This window comes from Acomys minous (assembly GCF_964271855.1).
Source record: "Acomys minous genome assembly, chromosome: 16".
Classification (NCBI taxonomy): domain Eukaryota; kingdom Metazoa; phylum Chordata; class Mammalia; order Rodentia; family Muridae; genus Acomys; species Acomys minous.
This window is the reverse complement of record NC_140498.1, coordinates 12,706,863-12,722,793: the sequence shown is the minus strand read 5'-3', so window position 1 is coordinate 12,722,793 and position 15,931 is coordinate 12,706,863. Positions and strand designations below refer to the sequence as shown.

The following is a 15,931-nucleotide window of genomic DNA, read 5'->3' as shown; positions in this document are numbered from 1 at the left end:
ACCACAGGGTCACTACAAGCACTTTTGCACATATGGAGAACAGACATAGCATGGAGATAACATGGAGACACCAAGCCTCGGGTTCAGGTGGCCACACGTGATCTTTACCCTTGACAGTCAGTGTGGCTGAGGTCCTCTCCTGCCCACACATGCATGAGTACTCCCCGGCATCATCCATGGTCAGACCGTGAATCTTCAGCTCACACATGGCCCCATCCTGCCTCAGGATGTATCTGTCTCCACCTTTGAGGGTCTTTGCTCCCTTCCTCCACTCCACTGGGGTAGCCTTGCTCAGCTGGCACCTCAGAACGGCCGTGGCCCCTTCTGTGGCCTCTTCATTCCTCAGACCCTCTGTGAACGTGGTGGGCAAGGCTAAGGAGGTCAGAAAGGCATGGGAATTGTTATGTTCAGAGCACATGAAGGGGACAGGGAGTGATGGATACAAGACACGAATGGCACAGAGATGACACAAACTCCACTGAGGGTGGGCCATGTACTGCTATACTGAGAAGAGGCCATGAATTTTATGTTCTTTGGTGTATCCTCTTAATATCAGGACCATGGTCCTTTCCATAGATCTGGCATGATAATCAGAGGGGGGGCCAAAGCCATAAGGGGGCCACATTTTCTGTAGAACTTTAGCAGGCATGACTCCACCTGGATGACAAAAGGACATGGAACCCCTGAAAACTTAAGGACCAAAGAAAAGTACTTAACTCATGGTGGCACAGGCCTCCTATCTCATACAGCTCCCCTCCACCAAATGTTGGCACTCTGTCCAGTCATGGAAGGTGACATACAAAGGGACAGACTATGGGATGCGCAAGATAAACAGCATGTCCAGAGACAACAAGACACAGACCCAATTGGCCACATATCTTTACCACTGATATTTAGTGTGGCTGCGGTCCTCTCCTGCCCGCACACACATGAGTACTCCCCAGCATCCTTGACGGCCAGGCCACAGATCTGCAGTTCACACATGGCCCCATCCTGCCTCAGGGTGTATCTGCCCCCATCTTTCAGGGTCTGGGACCCCTTCCTCCACTCCACAGGGGCAGGCTTGCTCATCTCACATCTTAATATTGCCGTGGCCCCTTCTGTGGCTTCTTGGTTTCTCAAGTCTTCTATAAATTTGGCAGGCAGGCCTGGGAAGGGTCAAACAAGCACTGAAGGTCTCTGCACAAACGTGGACCCCACAAAGAGCAGCACTGTGGCTCAAGAAGCCACCGTGTGGCTGGCTGGACTCATATGCAGATAGGGAAGGAAGCAAGTAGCTACGGAGGGACAAAAGCAGGGGATCTGCTTAAGCAAATGAAAAATACTCAAAGGACGCCAGTGAGAGGACAGGTGGCCACGGGCCACCGCAGGGGTTGTGCCACGTACAGAGGCAGAAGGAAATGATAGAAACAGCATGAAAACAAGCCATCCATTTACCCCTGACAGTCAACGTGGCTGAGGTCATCTCCTGCCCACACACACACGAGTACTCCCCAGCATCAGCCATGGTCAGGCCATGGATCCGCAGCGCACACACAGCTCCGTCCTGCCTCAGGCCGTATTTGTCTCCATCTCGCAAGGTCTTCGTTCCTTTCTTCCATGTCACAGGAGCCACCTTGCTCAGTTCACAGCTCAGGGTAGCCGTGGCTCCTTCTGTGGCTTCTTCAGTCTTCAGAGCTTCTGTGAACTTAGCTGGAAGGGCTGGGCAGAGGTCAGAAAGACACGAACACAATCTCACATTCTGAGAACAAGGAAGATTCTGGGTGTGGAGGGTACGGGGAAGACAGGAAGGCCCCGGCTGCACGGGTAGGACAGTGGAGGGTACGGCTTTCCTCTGTCTAGACTCTGCAGCTCATGGCCTCAACCTATTCTATGCCTTCCACAGGCCTCTGGCTGCACACGAGTTCGGCTTGTGAGGCTGAGGACAACACAAAGATCATCCAGATCGTGGAGAATGCGGGAGACAGAACATGATGCTCAACAGGAAAACACACTTTGGAGATTGTAAGGAATAAACATGCAGACACAAGTAGGAAACAGCACAGAGTGGGCAGCATACAGACTGGTCAGCCTGACCCTGATGAAGCAGGAAAGACAGAGGGCCTCAAGATAAGGAGATCAAGAGGGTGAGCCCAGGGCCTGGATAGCAGAAACATTTACAATGGACGTGTCCCTGGTCCCAGGTCTTCTGTGCCCACCTAGTCCCTTACTCAATACTCAATACTCAATACTCAATACTCTGGGCCCAATGGCTTGCCCTGGCTTCTAGGTCGCACTATGGCATGGTTGTGAATTCCTTCAGTGGCTCTTCTCTTGTCATTTTGATTGTTCTGGGAGAGCAAACAGGGTATCTGAGCCCCTCCCCCATAAATTCAGCGCAAACCCCACTTCTCAGGACAGACTGGGGAGAGAGAACAGCATGGCTGGATGAGAAGAAGTCACAAGCCTCTTCTTGGAACCATCAGCCTGGAGTAGGTGGCCACAGGGCTCTGGCCCCATCTTCACAGTGCAGGCAAGCTGTCCGGTGTGTGAGAGCAGAGGGAGCGATCCATGGTCGAACAAATGGAAGACTGACCCACCTGTCCTTGGCTGTGTGGGAAGCGGTCATAGAGGAGAGGAGGGACAAACTGGCTTTTGTTTGCCAAAGCTGGAGACTTCCTCTGACTACCAAGCCAAGACTGAGACCTGTCGATTGCCCAGTTCTATGTGCCTGGAGGCCTTTAAGGACAGACAGTGGCGCATAGTATCCGTGGGACTTTACAGTCAGAGGTAGCTTTTGAAAATGCAGTGCTCTCTAGAGAGGCCCAGGCAAGGAATTCATCATACCCAGCACTTGTTGGGACAAACCCAGTTCTGAAGGCAGATGGTTGTCAGCACGCTCCACACCTCAGCCATCAACAGCATGTCCTGGGGTTGAAAATAGGGAGCATGCTTTCCTATGACATCTTTCTAACTGTAGAGCCACGGGGCAGGCTTCAGGCGCACCCTTCTGCCAACTCTCGGAATGTCTGCATGCATGACGGCACCAGGCCTCTGCGTTTTGACACTGATCCACGCATGGCAACTGGTTTTCTTTCAAGCATCTCCAGTATTGTACAGATGATAGGAGCCACCTGCTACAGCCTGGACAAAGAGATGGCCAGCCCTAATCATACTTCCTCTTCAGTGCCCTCAGTAGTCAGCTCTTCACGTGAGAGCAGAGTCCACCATGCCAAGGGCTTCCTTGCACTTGTAGGAGATACATTGCATCTCCACTCTCTGAGACATCCAATCGTGTCTGTGTTCTGTCTGCTTCTCTGCAGAGAGATGCTCAGGCTCTCCGAGGACTCCTGACAGAGAGTTGACTTATCACCAGGTCACCAGTCACACCAAGGCAGATGTTCTGGTTCCCTGGACACAACTGTGACTTAGGAGCATAGTCTAGCAAGCACTCTGGAAAGGTGCACACATAAGGACTCCCAGGAGCCATCACAGCTAGGCTACAGGGCTCTTTGTATCATCTCTGCCTTAATGTGTGGGTTCCTCTGTCTCTTGTGCAAAAGCCTTTCTCTTCTCTGCAGGGAGGTGTCTTGCTCTGTTCACACTCCAGGGAGGCACCTTGCTCTGTTCACACTCCAGGGAGGCTCCTTGCTCTGTTCACACTCCAGGGAGGCATCTTGCTCTGTTCACACTCCAGGGTGGCACCTTGCTCTGTTCACACTCCAGGGAGACACCTTGCTCTGTTCACACTCCAGGGAGGCTCCTTGCTCTGTTCACACTCCAGGGAGGCACCTTGCTCTGTTCACACTCCAGGGAGGCACCTTGCTCTGTTCACACTCCAGGGAGGCACCTTGCTCTGTTCACACTCCAGGGAGGCACCTTGCTCTGTTCACACTCCAGGGAGGCTCCTTGCTCTGTTCACACTCCAGGGAGCCTCCTTGCTCTGTTCACACTCCAGGGAGGCTCCTTGCTCTGTTCACACTCCAGGGAGGCACCTTGCTCTGTTCACACTCCAGGGAGGCACCTTGCTCTGTTCACACTCCAGGGAGGCACCTTGCTCTGTTCACACTCCAGGGAGCCTCCTTGCTCTGTTCACACTCCAGGGAGCCTCCTTGCTCTGTTCACACTCCAGGGAGGCACCTTGCTCTGTTCACACTCCAGGGAGGCTCCTTGCTCTGTTCACACTCCAGGGAGGCACCTTGCTCTGTTCACACTCCAGGGAGGCACCTTGCTCTGTTCACACTCCAGGGAGGCTCCTTGCTCTGCTCACACTCCAGGGAGACACCTTGCTCTGTTCACACTCCAGGGAGGCTCCTTGCTCTGTTCACACTCCAGGGAGGCACCTTGCTCTGTTCACACTCCAGGGAGGCACCTTGCTCTGTTTACACTCCATAGTGTGACCTTACTCCCTGTAGTACCCTCCCCAAGCCTCTAACCATCTGTGAAGTACTGCTCACCACTAGGAGGGATACACAGGCACAATGACCATTAAGCTCTGTAGCCATGGACAAAAGGGGGCCACAGGCACTACATGTACAACACAGGACACATAGGGTGGCGTGAGGTGGGATGGGCAAGCCCTTCTCCAGTAGGAAGATCTAGAACTGACCAAGAAGTGCCCAGGAAGGGCAGCATCAAGCTCACACCCACAGACTTGTCTTCATCTTTCCTTCCCACCACAGGACAAGGCCACCCTCCACTCCCATGAGGTGGGGCCCCACCTTCATCCAACTCCTAAGGAGTGGGCCCAAGACCTTGCCTGACACTCACACGGTGAACCTTCACCTTCCCAGTCAGGCACGGGCCAAAGCTGACCTTCCAGTATCCCTACTGTGTGTGCCGTTCCTCCATTTCTTGCCTCCCCCTTTTCCTGGCATGCCTCCAGGACCTATAATTACATCTTTGCAACTGTTTGTTTCACACATGCACACACACACACACACACACACACACACACACACACACTGCTCATCCCAACCAAGGTACTCTGGGGTTAGGAAACACCCAATTCTCCATTGTTTTCTGGCATCTAAAGTGGGTCCCATACAACAAGTATGAGAAATATCAGCTAACAGAATAAGGATGAGACATAGAAAATCAGGAAAGGCGGGTGGGAGACACTCAGACACAGAGCTACCTGTGCACAGGACAGGGGCACCCGCACACAGGAACACACGTGGTCTTTACCCCGGATGGTCAGTGTGGCCGAGGTCTTCTCCTGCCCGCACATGCACAGATACTCCCCAGCATCTGCTACAGCCAGGCCTCGGATCTGCAGCTCACACACAGCCCCATCCTGCCTCAGGCTGTATCTGCCCCCATCTCTCAGGGTCTCTGCTCCTTTCCTCCACTCCACGGGGGCAGCCTTGCTCAGCTCACACCGCAGTGTGGCCGTGTCCCCTTCCGTGGCCTCCTTGCTTCTGAGCCTTCCGACGAAGTGAGCAGGCAGAGCTGGGAGGGTAAGACAGAGAGAGTGGAGCCTCAGATCTGCCACAGATGTATCCCCGGTGGTGGGACAGAACATGACATGGGACAGGACAGGGGAACAAGACAGAATACAGCAGAGCAACAGGAAAGAACCCACCAGAGCTCAAGTGGAACGTCCACTGCAGATGCTGGCGCTCCCAGATTCAAACATATAATGGCCCGAGAAGTAAGGGGATGCACATTAGAACGAATAGAAGGCGCATAGACATTGGGGGAGGGGGAGGCATAAGGTTATTGTGTGCAGTTTAAACTCTGATTTCTGACTCAATTTTGTGTAAATGCTGCTCCGCTATAGTCCCCCGGTACGCCAATAAGGCAGCCTACAGCCAGTCACTGAGCAGGGGAGAGAACTGGGCTGGACTTCCTGCCAGCCAGGGGAAGAGGAGTTAGAGGAGGAAGTAAAGAAAGATCAGGAGGAAGAAGCTGGAGCCAAGGAAAGCTACAAAGTGCAAGTTATCTCTGGGATGTCAGCTGGGGATAAGACAAAAATAACAGAGAGAGTTAAGACTAGACTTAAACTGCTCAAGATTGTATCGTAGTGCTTATTTTTAAACAAATATGAGCCTCAATTATTTGTGTGTTAAACACAGTTTTATGAAAATAACTTCGACAGGGGGAAAGCACTGAAGGACACGGACAGATAGCACCAGGTCAGCTCCCGGTGAAACCCGGATCCGCTTGGCTGTGCATGGTCTTTACCCTTGACGGTCAGCGTGGCTGACGTCCTCTCCTGCCCGCAGACACACAGGTACTCCCCCGCATCTGCCGCAACCAGGTTACAGATCTGCAGCTCACAAACAGCTCCATCCTGCTTCAGGCTGTATCTGTCCCCACTTCTCAGTGTCTCTGTTCCCTTCCTCCATTCCACGGGGGCCTCTTTGGTCAGCTCACACCGAAGTGTGGCCGTGGTCCCTTCCGGCGCCTCCTTGTTTCTCAGTTTTCCTATGAACTGGGCGGTCGAGGCTACAGCAGGGACAGATGCAAAAGACGTCATTATTATCCAGCACTGGGCTGAGGTTCCCATTGGGCCCTGAGCACAGTATGGACTGGCACACTTACCTTTCACTGTGAGTGTGGCTGAAGTTGTCTGGTCCCCAAAGGAGCATGAGTATTGTCCACTATCCTGAGGCTGCAGGTCTCGGACGACCAGTTCCAGCACAGCACCCTCTTGGCGCAGGCTATACTTGCTGCTGGATTTGAGGATGTCATCTCCACGACGCCACTCCACAGGCGCAGCCACGGATGACAGCACGCAGCGTAGTGTGGCAGCCCTGCCCTCTGGCACCTCCACATCTTTCAGGGACTCCCTGAACCGCACTGGCAGAGCTTTGAACAGGCAGAACGAGGATCAGCCTCTTGAGGGGCGGGCGGGGGGGGATCCCACTTGGGGTCCAGAAGGGGAAGCAGCCACAGGGCACAAGGCAATTTCAAATATCGAACGCCAGTGGCAACGACCCAAAGACCTCTGGGAAAGATGGGTCTGAAGGCGTATAAGTGGAAAGGTGAACCAGATGCACATAAAGAGAAAGCATCGTAGTCGAGATTGTGCCCCGCCCCACCCCCAATTCAGATGTCAAAGCCCTAACTCAGGATCTCAGGATGCGACTGTTTGGCATTGTGGACTTTAAAGAGATAACATAGAATGCAGTTTTTGGAGTGATCTCTTATTCCATTGCACTGCTATCCTTAACTAGGGCACCAGCAGAGAGTAATAAGCATCCTCAGTCACTGAGAGGGTGGCATCTGAAAGCCACGAAGACAGACTCCTAGAGGCCAGTCAAGGTCAATACCTTGACCTCTTGCTTCCATTCCATAGGTGGACAGTAGACTGCTATTGCACAAGCTGCCAGTCTGTGCTGCTGGCTCAGGGTAGTCCAGACAGACAACCCACAGGCAGGAAGAGGGACTCCAGAGGGGTCCACCAAAGCCAAGTCAGGAATGGGGCGCAAGCAAAGGTCAGGAGACCAAGAAAGAATGGAAGACTACAGGGGTGATAGAGGCCCTCTGGGGACCCCTTGCCTCCTGCGCCACGTGGACATGTTTTTTATTCTTAGCCAAAAATATGGCCACCTAGCACTCACCATGGACCCTGACAATGGAGCTGCTGGAGGTTCCGCCAACCTCACATTTGTACCGCCCACCATCTTGTACGGTGGTGCCAGTGATGACGAGCTGGGCCCGGCAGCCTTCATAGCTCAGCTGGCATCGTGCAGACGGCCTCAGTGTCTTTCCATCTTTGGTCCAGCGCAAAGAGCTATTATCCAGAGTAGTGGTTTCACAGGCGAGAGTCAGGTCCTCGCCTTCTGTGACTGTGACATCCGTGAGTGGCTGAGAGAAGATGCTCGGCTTCTCTGGAGGATAGAGAAAGGCCAAAGGGACTTGGTACTGTGGTACCTCTATGAGAGGACTAACACAATGGGCCAGGCAATATCTTAATCAGCATCTGCCGGTTGCCCTCAGGGTGGAACCAGACAGAAATGCTGAGGGCACAAGGCAGGCTCTGTATAGTTTCCATTCTGGACACAATAACATCACCCACAAATTCTGAATTCAGAAATTAACCCTAAAAGAACCCAACTCAGTCTTCTAAACCAACTCCTTGAGATAGGAGACCCGCCCCCCAATGCCATTGGCTACCACCCTCGGATGAGAGACACCACCACCACCCCGCCCCTGGCCCCTGCCATTGACAGCTAATCTTGCCTCTCCGTGAGCCCCAGGGCCACACTGTGCACCAGGCAGAGCTCAGGAAGGAGCTGTCATCTGCCCCCTCTTCAAGGCTCCTCTAGGCCATGTAGTGTCCCCATCATGGATGGCCCTCAGACACAAAACCCACCAGTCACCCGCAGGGCAGCTGAGGTCCGCTGGTCACCCGCCTCGAAGTAAACAGTGCCTGAGTCCTTGAGAGCCAGCTGCTGCAGGGTGAGCACGTGGTAGCCCCCAGGCTGGACGGTGATCTCGTTTAACTCATTGCTGTGCAAGGGGGTCTTATCCAGGAACCAGTGCACAGGGCCATAGTCAGCAGGGCAGATACGGCAGCAGAACTTGGCAGAGGAGCCCTCCTGGACGGCAGCATCCTCTAGGTCCTCGATAATGCGCACTTTCTGGCCTGTTAGGCAAACAGACAAGTCAGGGCTCCTGCAGCCTAGGGTCAGGCTCAGCTAGCTGTCAAGAGAAATGGTTTCACCCAAGACCCCGGGGCAGCGCCATAATCAAGTAGTCTACTTTACTCCTTGTCAATGAAACTTGAAAGCAAATCAGAGTCATGCTGTCCTTTGTAGTCAGCCTCTGAACCCCAAGCCTATACCCCCCTGTGACGTCCTTTTGCCAAGCTGGCGGAGGGAGGGCCCACAGCTTGCTGCTCATGTACTTTCTCCTGCCTTCATACTGTGCTGGGCTTGCTAACAGATAGGCCGCCTGCTCCCAAAACCGCTTACATCAGTGATGCCCACAGTACAGTCCAATTCACACTGCAGCCTACCTCCCATTGAGAGGTGGCAGGTGGGTGCAAAGAGGCGACCGTTACCATACTGTGCTGCAGAGACTCGCCTACTCTAGCCTTCCTATTCCCACTCCATCTGGCCCCTTCCAGTCTCCTCTCTGGTTCTGTGAGGTGGGGCTTCCAGCAGCCACAAATGTGAAGGAACTGGGGTATCTGCATCCCTATGCCTGGCTTAGCGCACTTGCATTTCAAAGACCTCAGGGAAAAGCTTAAAGCCTCACCATGTACAGAAATGACGACTGTTTAAGCATGCAAATGGCCCATACCCTGATGGGATCACTACATGCTGCCAACATATAATAATCACACTGCATGACAGACAGATACCAATATTACTATTAACCGAATAGATTGAAACAAATACAGAGAACTACACCTACATTAAAATTTAAATTGAGGGTTAGAGGGGTGGGTTGGTGGCTAAAAGCATGCTCTGCTCTTCCAGAAGGCCCAAGTTTAGTTCCCATCACCTACATCAGATGGCTCACAACCACCTGTAACTCTCGCTCCAGAGGATACAAGGCCTCCTCAGGTACCTACACTCACATGAACATACTCACATCCAGATATACACACATGTGACCCAGTATGTTCATTTCTAACATATTTGTTGCTGTCAAATTAAGCATGGTAGATAGACACAGATCCTACACACATGCAATCACACCTACAAATACCTTGAAGGTAGGGCTCCACTCAAAAGACCCTAAACTGGGTGGTGCAGACAGAGAGGGCTCTGATCAGCAGGCTGTCACACAAAGAATGGCTGTACTCGACCTACAGGCCAGTAGGCATCTGCCTGGTTTACACTTAAGGTCTACACTTACTGATTTTCTTTTTTGAGACAAGGTTTGTGTATTCCAGGCTAGCCCTGAACTTGCTATGATCATGAGCTTTTCTGTTCCTTCTACTTCTACCTCCCATAGCCTTGATGGAGAGTTGTTCTGGAACCCCATAGATATCAAAATCCAAGGGCACTCAAGTCCCATATTAAAAATGATGAAGTATTTGCACTCTGCATACATCCGCTGGTATGCTTTTTTGTTTTTGTTTTTGTTTTGTTTTGTTTTTGTTTTCAAGACAGGGTTTCTCTGTGTAGTTCTGGCTGTCCTGGACTAGGCTGGCCTCAAACTCACAGCGATCCAATTGCCTCTGCCTCCCTAGTGCTGGGATTAAAGGCATGCACCACAATACCCAGCTTTGCTGGTATGCTTTAAATAACTAGTTTCTAATGGCCAACAGAGTGGGCACAATGGAGGTACTCAGTGTAGTATTACACTGTATTGTAGAGGGAGGGATGACAAGGGAAAAAGCCTGTGTTCAACACAGCCATAGTTTCTTTGTTTTCCACTTGTGTGTGCAATGTGCATGGGTGTGCCTCTATGTTTGCATTGTGTAGGCACATATGTATGCGTGTGCACACGCATGTGGAGGCTCGAGGTTGACGTCGGGGATCTGCCTCATAGCTCTTCCGCTGAATTCAATGAGTGTGGGTCTCCCAGTCAGGCCCAGAGCTCACTTACACAGCCAGTCTTGATAGACGGATCGCTCTGATATCTAACCGGCTCCACCTTCCTAAGCAGGAATTAGGGGTGGGTCCCAACCACCTGCATTTCCAGTTAGAAGATTCAAACTTCTAAGAATCCATGAGCCTGCCCAGCAAATGCCTTACCAACTGGGACATCTCTCCAGGCATACAACTCCTTTTTCCACGTGATTCCAATAAGTGGGGGGGGGGGGGGGACTAGATCTGAAGATGTAGAACCCACAAACATGAAGGTAAACTCTCTTATTTCTAATCGTCGGAATGCTATTCCCTGAAGACAGGCCTCAGGAGGGGTTTCCAGTAAACCCCATGCTAGACTCCAACCCAGGACTGCAGAGCTAGGTGAAGGCTGCTGTGGACAGGAGGGCCGGGGTCATCTCTGTTCTGATTCCAAGACATATCCCTGCCACCCAGGCTGGCTGCCACTTCCCTTCTCTACCAACCAGAGGACAAAAGCTGTCACCCTGCGTAGTTGAGGGGAATGGGGCTTCACACGCAAGAACAAATGGAGAGAGAAAAAAGAAAAACAAAGCAAAACAAAAAACAAAACTGGACTATAAATTCTGCTGAGATCTCTCTCGTCAGACATGATGAACCCTGCCTGGCATACACAAACACTGAAGAAATCCCCTCTCGTACCACATGCACCCCATGCTTCGTGGGCCTTGTCCATAGGCACAGATTACACCAGAGTTTGCCTTTGACTTTCCTGAGCTCTGCAGCAACTCAGCTGGGAGGCCCTAGACAGACACCTGCTGCCCAGCATGGACACCTCTACCAACCACAGACACCAGCTCCTGCCCCATGTCTGCAGGAACCCTGAGCTCTGTGCCCATGTAGCTCGTGCCCATCTTCCTGTGTGCCTCCTTGCTCTGGGGTGCACACTGGATTTCCATTTTGATGCCACACATTCTCAGTGAGGTGACTGTTCTTTACACTGTCTCCAGCCTTTCCAACTGACACTGTCAATATTGGTCACACAGACAGTCAGTTCTCCACTGGGAAACACACGAGGCTCCTTAGTTGCCAACAAGCATGGGTGAGCTGTCCCTTCTGCAATAACGGACACACTGTGTGTGCAAGCACACATAGAGTATGTGCCCTGGAACTCCACATGGGCCTGGATGCCGTGAGAACACACAGCAAGCACCCACTGTGTAAATGAAGGCAGGCCTTTGGCTCCCTCACAGAAGGTCACGCTAGGAGAGCCTGAGAGGCCCAGGTGGTCCACTCTACCCTTACAGATGGGGAAACTGAGGCTGACCTGGGCCAGAGCAAGCAGAGTCCTGGTGACTAACCACTTCTGAGCTTCCAGAATCTACTTCAGATACAGCCGACCAACGCACCCATTGAGGAGCCAAAAGCCACATGCAAGTGAGGGCTGCCTCACCGTGGACAAGGAGCCGGGCCTGGGTCCGGGCTTGGCCAATGTCACAGCTGTAAGTGTCACTGTCTGTCCTTTCCAGGGCATTGATGGTGAGCCTCAGGGTCAAGCCCTCCTGGCTAGGGACATGCTTCCCTGAGGCCCGCAGCTCCAGGAGGCCTTTGCGCCAGGTCACGGCAGATGCTGGGTGCTCTGTCTTGCATGTGAACACAGCTGTACCCTTCTCTTCCACCTGCAGGTCAGCCAGCTCCTCCGTGAACCGGTTTGCCTTTTCTGGGTAAGGGATGAGACAGGCATGGATGGGGTTGTAAAGTTCCTATCACCAGGCAGACTCTGTCCCCACACCCTAACCTGAACACACAGGCTGACCTGAGTGGGACCCTCCGACTGAGACCTTGGGGGTGGCCCCAGGCCATGCTGCAGGCCAGCCTGTGGCAGGGCAGTGTGCGGCATGCTTACCTTCCACATGGAGCCTGGCCGTGCTTTTGGAAGCTTCTGTCTCACAGGTGTACTCTCCGGAATCCTTGAGCGAGGCCTTGCGGACAACCAACACAGCCCGTGTGCCTTCGCTGAGCAGGTGGTACTTCTGACTCTTTCGGATGGCCTTCCCATCTTTCAGCCAGCGCACAGAAGTGCCTGCCCTGGACAGCTCACAGCTTAGCCTCACATCCTCCCCAAGAGTAGTGCGCTGGTCCTCCAAGGGCTTTGTGATGTCCACTGGCCTCTCTGAAACAAGCAGAGATGGCTCCCAGGAGGCACACCTTTGGCCACAGGACCAGCCTTGGCTCTTAGCCGTACACCCATTGCAACAACCCACTTAGAATTGGCTCAGCACTGGAGGTGACAGTCATGGAGCCTGCATGAGTCTGTGCTAGGTCCTCTGCATATGTGTTGTGGTTGTCTAACTTGGGTTGTTTTGTGTGTGTGTGTAAGAGACTCCTAAGAGTGGGAATGGGACGTCTCTGACTCTTTAGCCTACTCTTGGGACCCTTTTAGGGTTTGCGCCTAGTCTTATTATATCTTGTTACGCTGTATTTTTTCTGAAGGGAAATGGACGAACAGTGGGTCTGTGGGAGAGAGAAGGTGGGGGAAGGACTGGGAGGAGCGGAAGGAGGGGAGGCTGTGGTTGAGATAGATATATTGTATGTGAGGGGAAAAAAACTAAAAATTAAAAAAGAAGAAGGAGGAGGAGAAGGAGAAGAAGAAGAAGGAGAAGAAGAAGAAGAAGAAAGAAATGGCCTCAGCCGTAGCTGGGATAAAGGCAGAGACAGGCATTTGGGAGCAGGCACTCTCTGGAGATCGAAACCACAGAACCTATAACTCTGGACTCTTAGGACCATAGAAGCCTAGAAGGTTGGGACTCTGAAGTGCTGGAAGGAAGCCGTCCCTGTCATGGTGAGACCTAGGGAGCACGGGCTGTGAGGGCACCTCATTCAGGGCTCATACCAGTGTATGGCCACAGCTTGGCTGGTCCCCATGCAGATGCACCCATGAGCAGCATGTGTGCGATGCTGTTTCTCACTCACCCTGGCCTCTGCTTAAGTGTCAGACTGGCTGAGTATGCTGTGTGCACGGAGACCAGTCAGCCCATGGATGAGAGACTGGAATTCTGCACTTGCTCTAGAAATTCGAAGATGCTCAGGTAGGAATAAATATCACTCCCTTCAAAAACCAAAACTCAATCCCTACCCAGATCTATCCAATGGACAGGACATTCTCCACAGTTGAGTGGAGAGCAGGGACTGACTTTCACACAAACTCTGGTGCCCCATAACTGACCACATCCCCTGCATGGGGAGGCCTGGTGGCACTCAGAGGAAGGATAGCAGGCTACCAAGAAGACTTAATACCCTATGAGCATATACAGGGGGACGAGGTGTCCCCCTCAGTCACAATCATAGGGGAGGGGAGTGGGGGGGAATCAGGAGGGAGGGAGGGAGGAATGGGAGGATACAAAGGATGGGATAACAATTGAGATGTAAGATGAATAAATTAATAAAATATATATTTTTAAAACCCAAACTCTCCTTCCAACACTCCCGACATACAGTTTGGGCCTCCACCATGATGGGACAACAGTCCCTAGATGCACCCCAGCTCAACTGTACCCAAGCCCCCAGTGTCACCCCTAGCCCTAGCCATAGTACCCACCTCTGACGATGAGTGAAGCCTTGGATGTGAGGCCCAGCACCGAGAAGACCACTTCTCCTGCATCACTGAGCGCAGCATCCTTGACCGTCAGCGTGTATTTGCGGCCCTGCCGAATGGCCTGGAAGTGGCCAGAACTCCCCACTGTCTTCCCACCGACCGTCCACACTACCGGGTCACTGGCACTCTCGTGGGACAGGACACACTCAAAGCTACAGCTCTCTCCTTCCAGCACCTCCACTGTCTTTAACCTCTTGGTGATACCCACGTGCAGATCTGTGGGACATAAGACACAGGTCACTGGTAAGCCCACAGATGCCAACTGAGGGAACAGTAGTGTCCCCACACCAGGCAGTGGGAAGGGTCAGGTCATGCTGCAGGGCCAAGTTTCCCACTGTCCCTAGCTCCACACCTGATGACAATGCATGCCATCATCAAATTGGCACCAAAATCCTAGCTTGAAGCTGGGCATGGTCTGGTGTTCGCATGATCAACAGCTATGCAGTCAAGGAGGTTGGGAGAAGAAGGATCCTACACATCTCTAACCATCTTATAACACCAGAAGGGGGGGTGTCAGGAGCCCCAAAATCAACCCCTTCCAGAGAGAGCGAGTCTGGTCCTATGAAAAGCTCACTATACTCCCTTCTCATAAGGCTGAGACAGAGCCTTCACAGAGTATTCACAAATGAACAGGCTGCCGACCTATCTTCTCCAAGCCAGGATGCCACACCTGACCCAGGACAGTGGGTGGCTGCCCAAGCTGAGAGAGGTGTGCTCAAAGGGACCTACCAGTCCTGAGTGGGGCAGCAGCTATGAACCTAGGGACTTTCTGAGGCTCTGTAAAGAATGCAAGCATAGAGAGCCTGCAGTCCTGTCCACCTGCAGGATAGGACATCTGCCCTTAGCCTGGGATCCCTCTTCAGGCTGTCTCCTGGTCACACCTCTTATTGCCCCACGCGTGCCTGGCTGATTTCCTCTCAACCCCATCTCATGGTACAGAGTGTGCATCATGGCTCTAAACAGACCCACACCAGCCCCACACTGTGAAGCCCTGTCGACAATTGTCCCTTGGCCCATCGGCCTGCTCGTGGACCTCAAAGGGCTTTGAGATCGTTGAGCCCTTCGTTCTACAGACAACTTCTCTAGCGCATTCTGGATATACAGAACAGTCTTTCAGTATTGAAGAGCAGCCTGGAGCCTCTGGCTGGAAGAAGACCTAAAACTATCCTGTACAAAAGCCCTGGCCACTCACCATGCACGCTGACCCTGGACTGGGTCTCCTCACTGCCCACGTGGCAGGTGTACAGTCCAGCATCCTCTTGGCTCAGGTCGTGTACCGTAAGGCCCCGAGTGCCCGCCGTTCCCATGTGTAGGAAGTCATACTTGTCACTGGGACCCAGTTCCACACCATCTTTGCGCCACACTACACGTGCCTTAGGATCTGAGACCTCGCATTGCAGGGTCAGCGTGCCACGCTCTTCTGCAGACACGTCATCCAGTGCTTTCAGGAACACCACCGGCTTTGCTGGAGGGATGGCATGGGCCGTTAAGGGGAGCCTGTGCCCACCCAAGGGGAGGGTACCCCACTGACTCCACAGAGGTTCTTACCTCTGACCACCAGCCGGGCAGAAACTGACACCTTGGGGGAGGTGGCACACACAGTGCCTGTGTCAGCTTGACGGACACTCTTCAGCACCAGTGTGTGGAGACAGCCCTCGTGACTGATCTCGTGGAAGCTGTCATTGTACAGGGGTACCCCATTGAGTGACCATTCGATGTCCTCGTCCTTATGGGACAGCTCACATGAGAAGCAGACCCGGCCTTCCTCCATGGCTTCAGCATCCTGCAGTGGCTGAGTCACCGTCACCTCTCGAGCTGTGAGGTA

General features: G+C 52.9%; 1 protein-coding gene across 1 annotated transcript in view; it reads right to left on the bottom strand.

The window, feature by feature from the left end:
- OBSCN (obscurin, cytoskeletal calmodulin and titin-interacting RhoGEF) overlaps positions 1-15,931 on the bottom strand; it is a 119,480-nt gene that overhangs the window by 50,334 nt on the left and 53,215 nt on the right. Inside the window, exons 35-47 of the mRNA XM_084760935.1 lie at positions 15,655-15,921; positions 15,299-15,571; positions 14,050-14,322; positions 12,358-12,624; positions 11,905-12,171; positions 8,303-8,575; positions 7,548-7,817; positions 6,526-6,792; positions 6,166-6,429; positions 5,167-5,430; positions 1,438-1,701; positions 885-1,148; positions 109-372 (exon numbers count right to left, since the gene is read on the bottom strand). Of these exons, the coding sequence (XP_084617061.1) occupies positions 109-372; positions 885-1,148; positions 1,438-1,701; positions 5,167-5,430; positions 6,166-6,429; positions 6,526-6,792; positions 7,548-7,817; positions 8,303-8,575; positions 11,905-12,171; positions 12,358-12,624; positions 14,050-14,322; positions 15,299-15,571; positions 15,655-15,921 (3,477 nt within the window). The remainder of the gene's footprint in view (positions 1-108; positions 373-884; positions 1,149-1,437; positions 1,702-5,166; positions 5,431-6,165; positions 6,430-6,525; positions 6,793-7,547; positions 7,818-8,302; positions 8,576-11,904; positions 12,172-12,357; positions 12,625-14,049; positions 14,323-15,298; positions 15,572-15,654; positions 15,922-15,931) is intronic.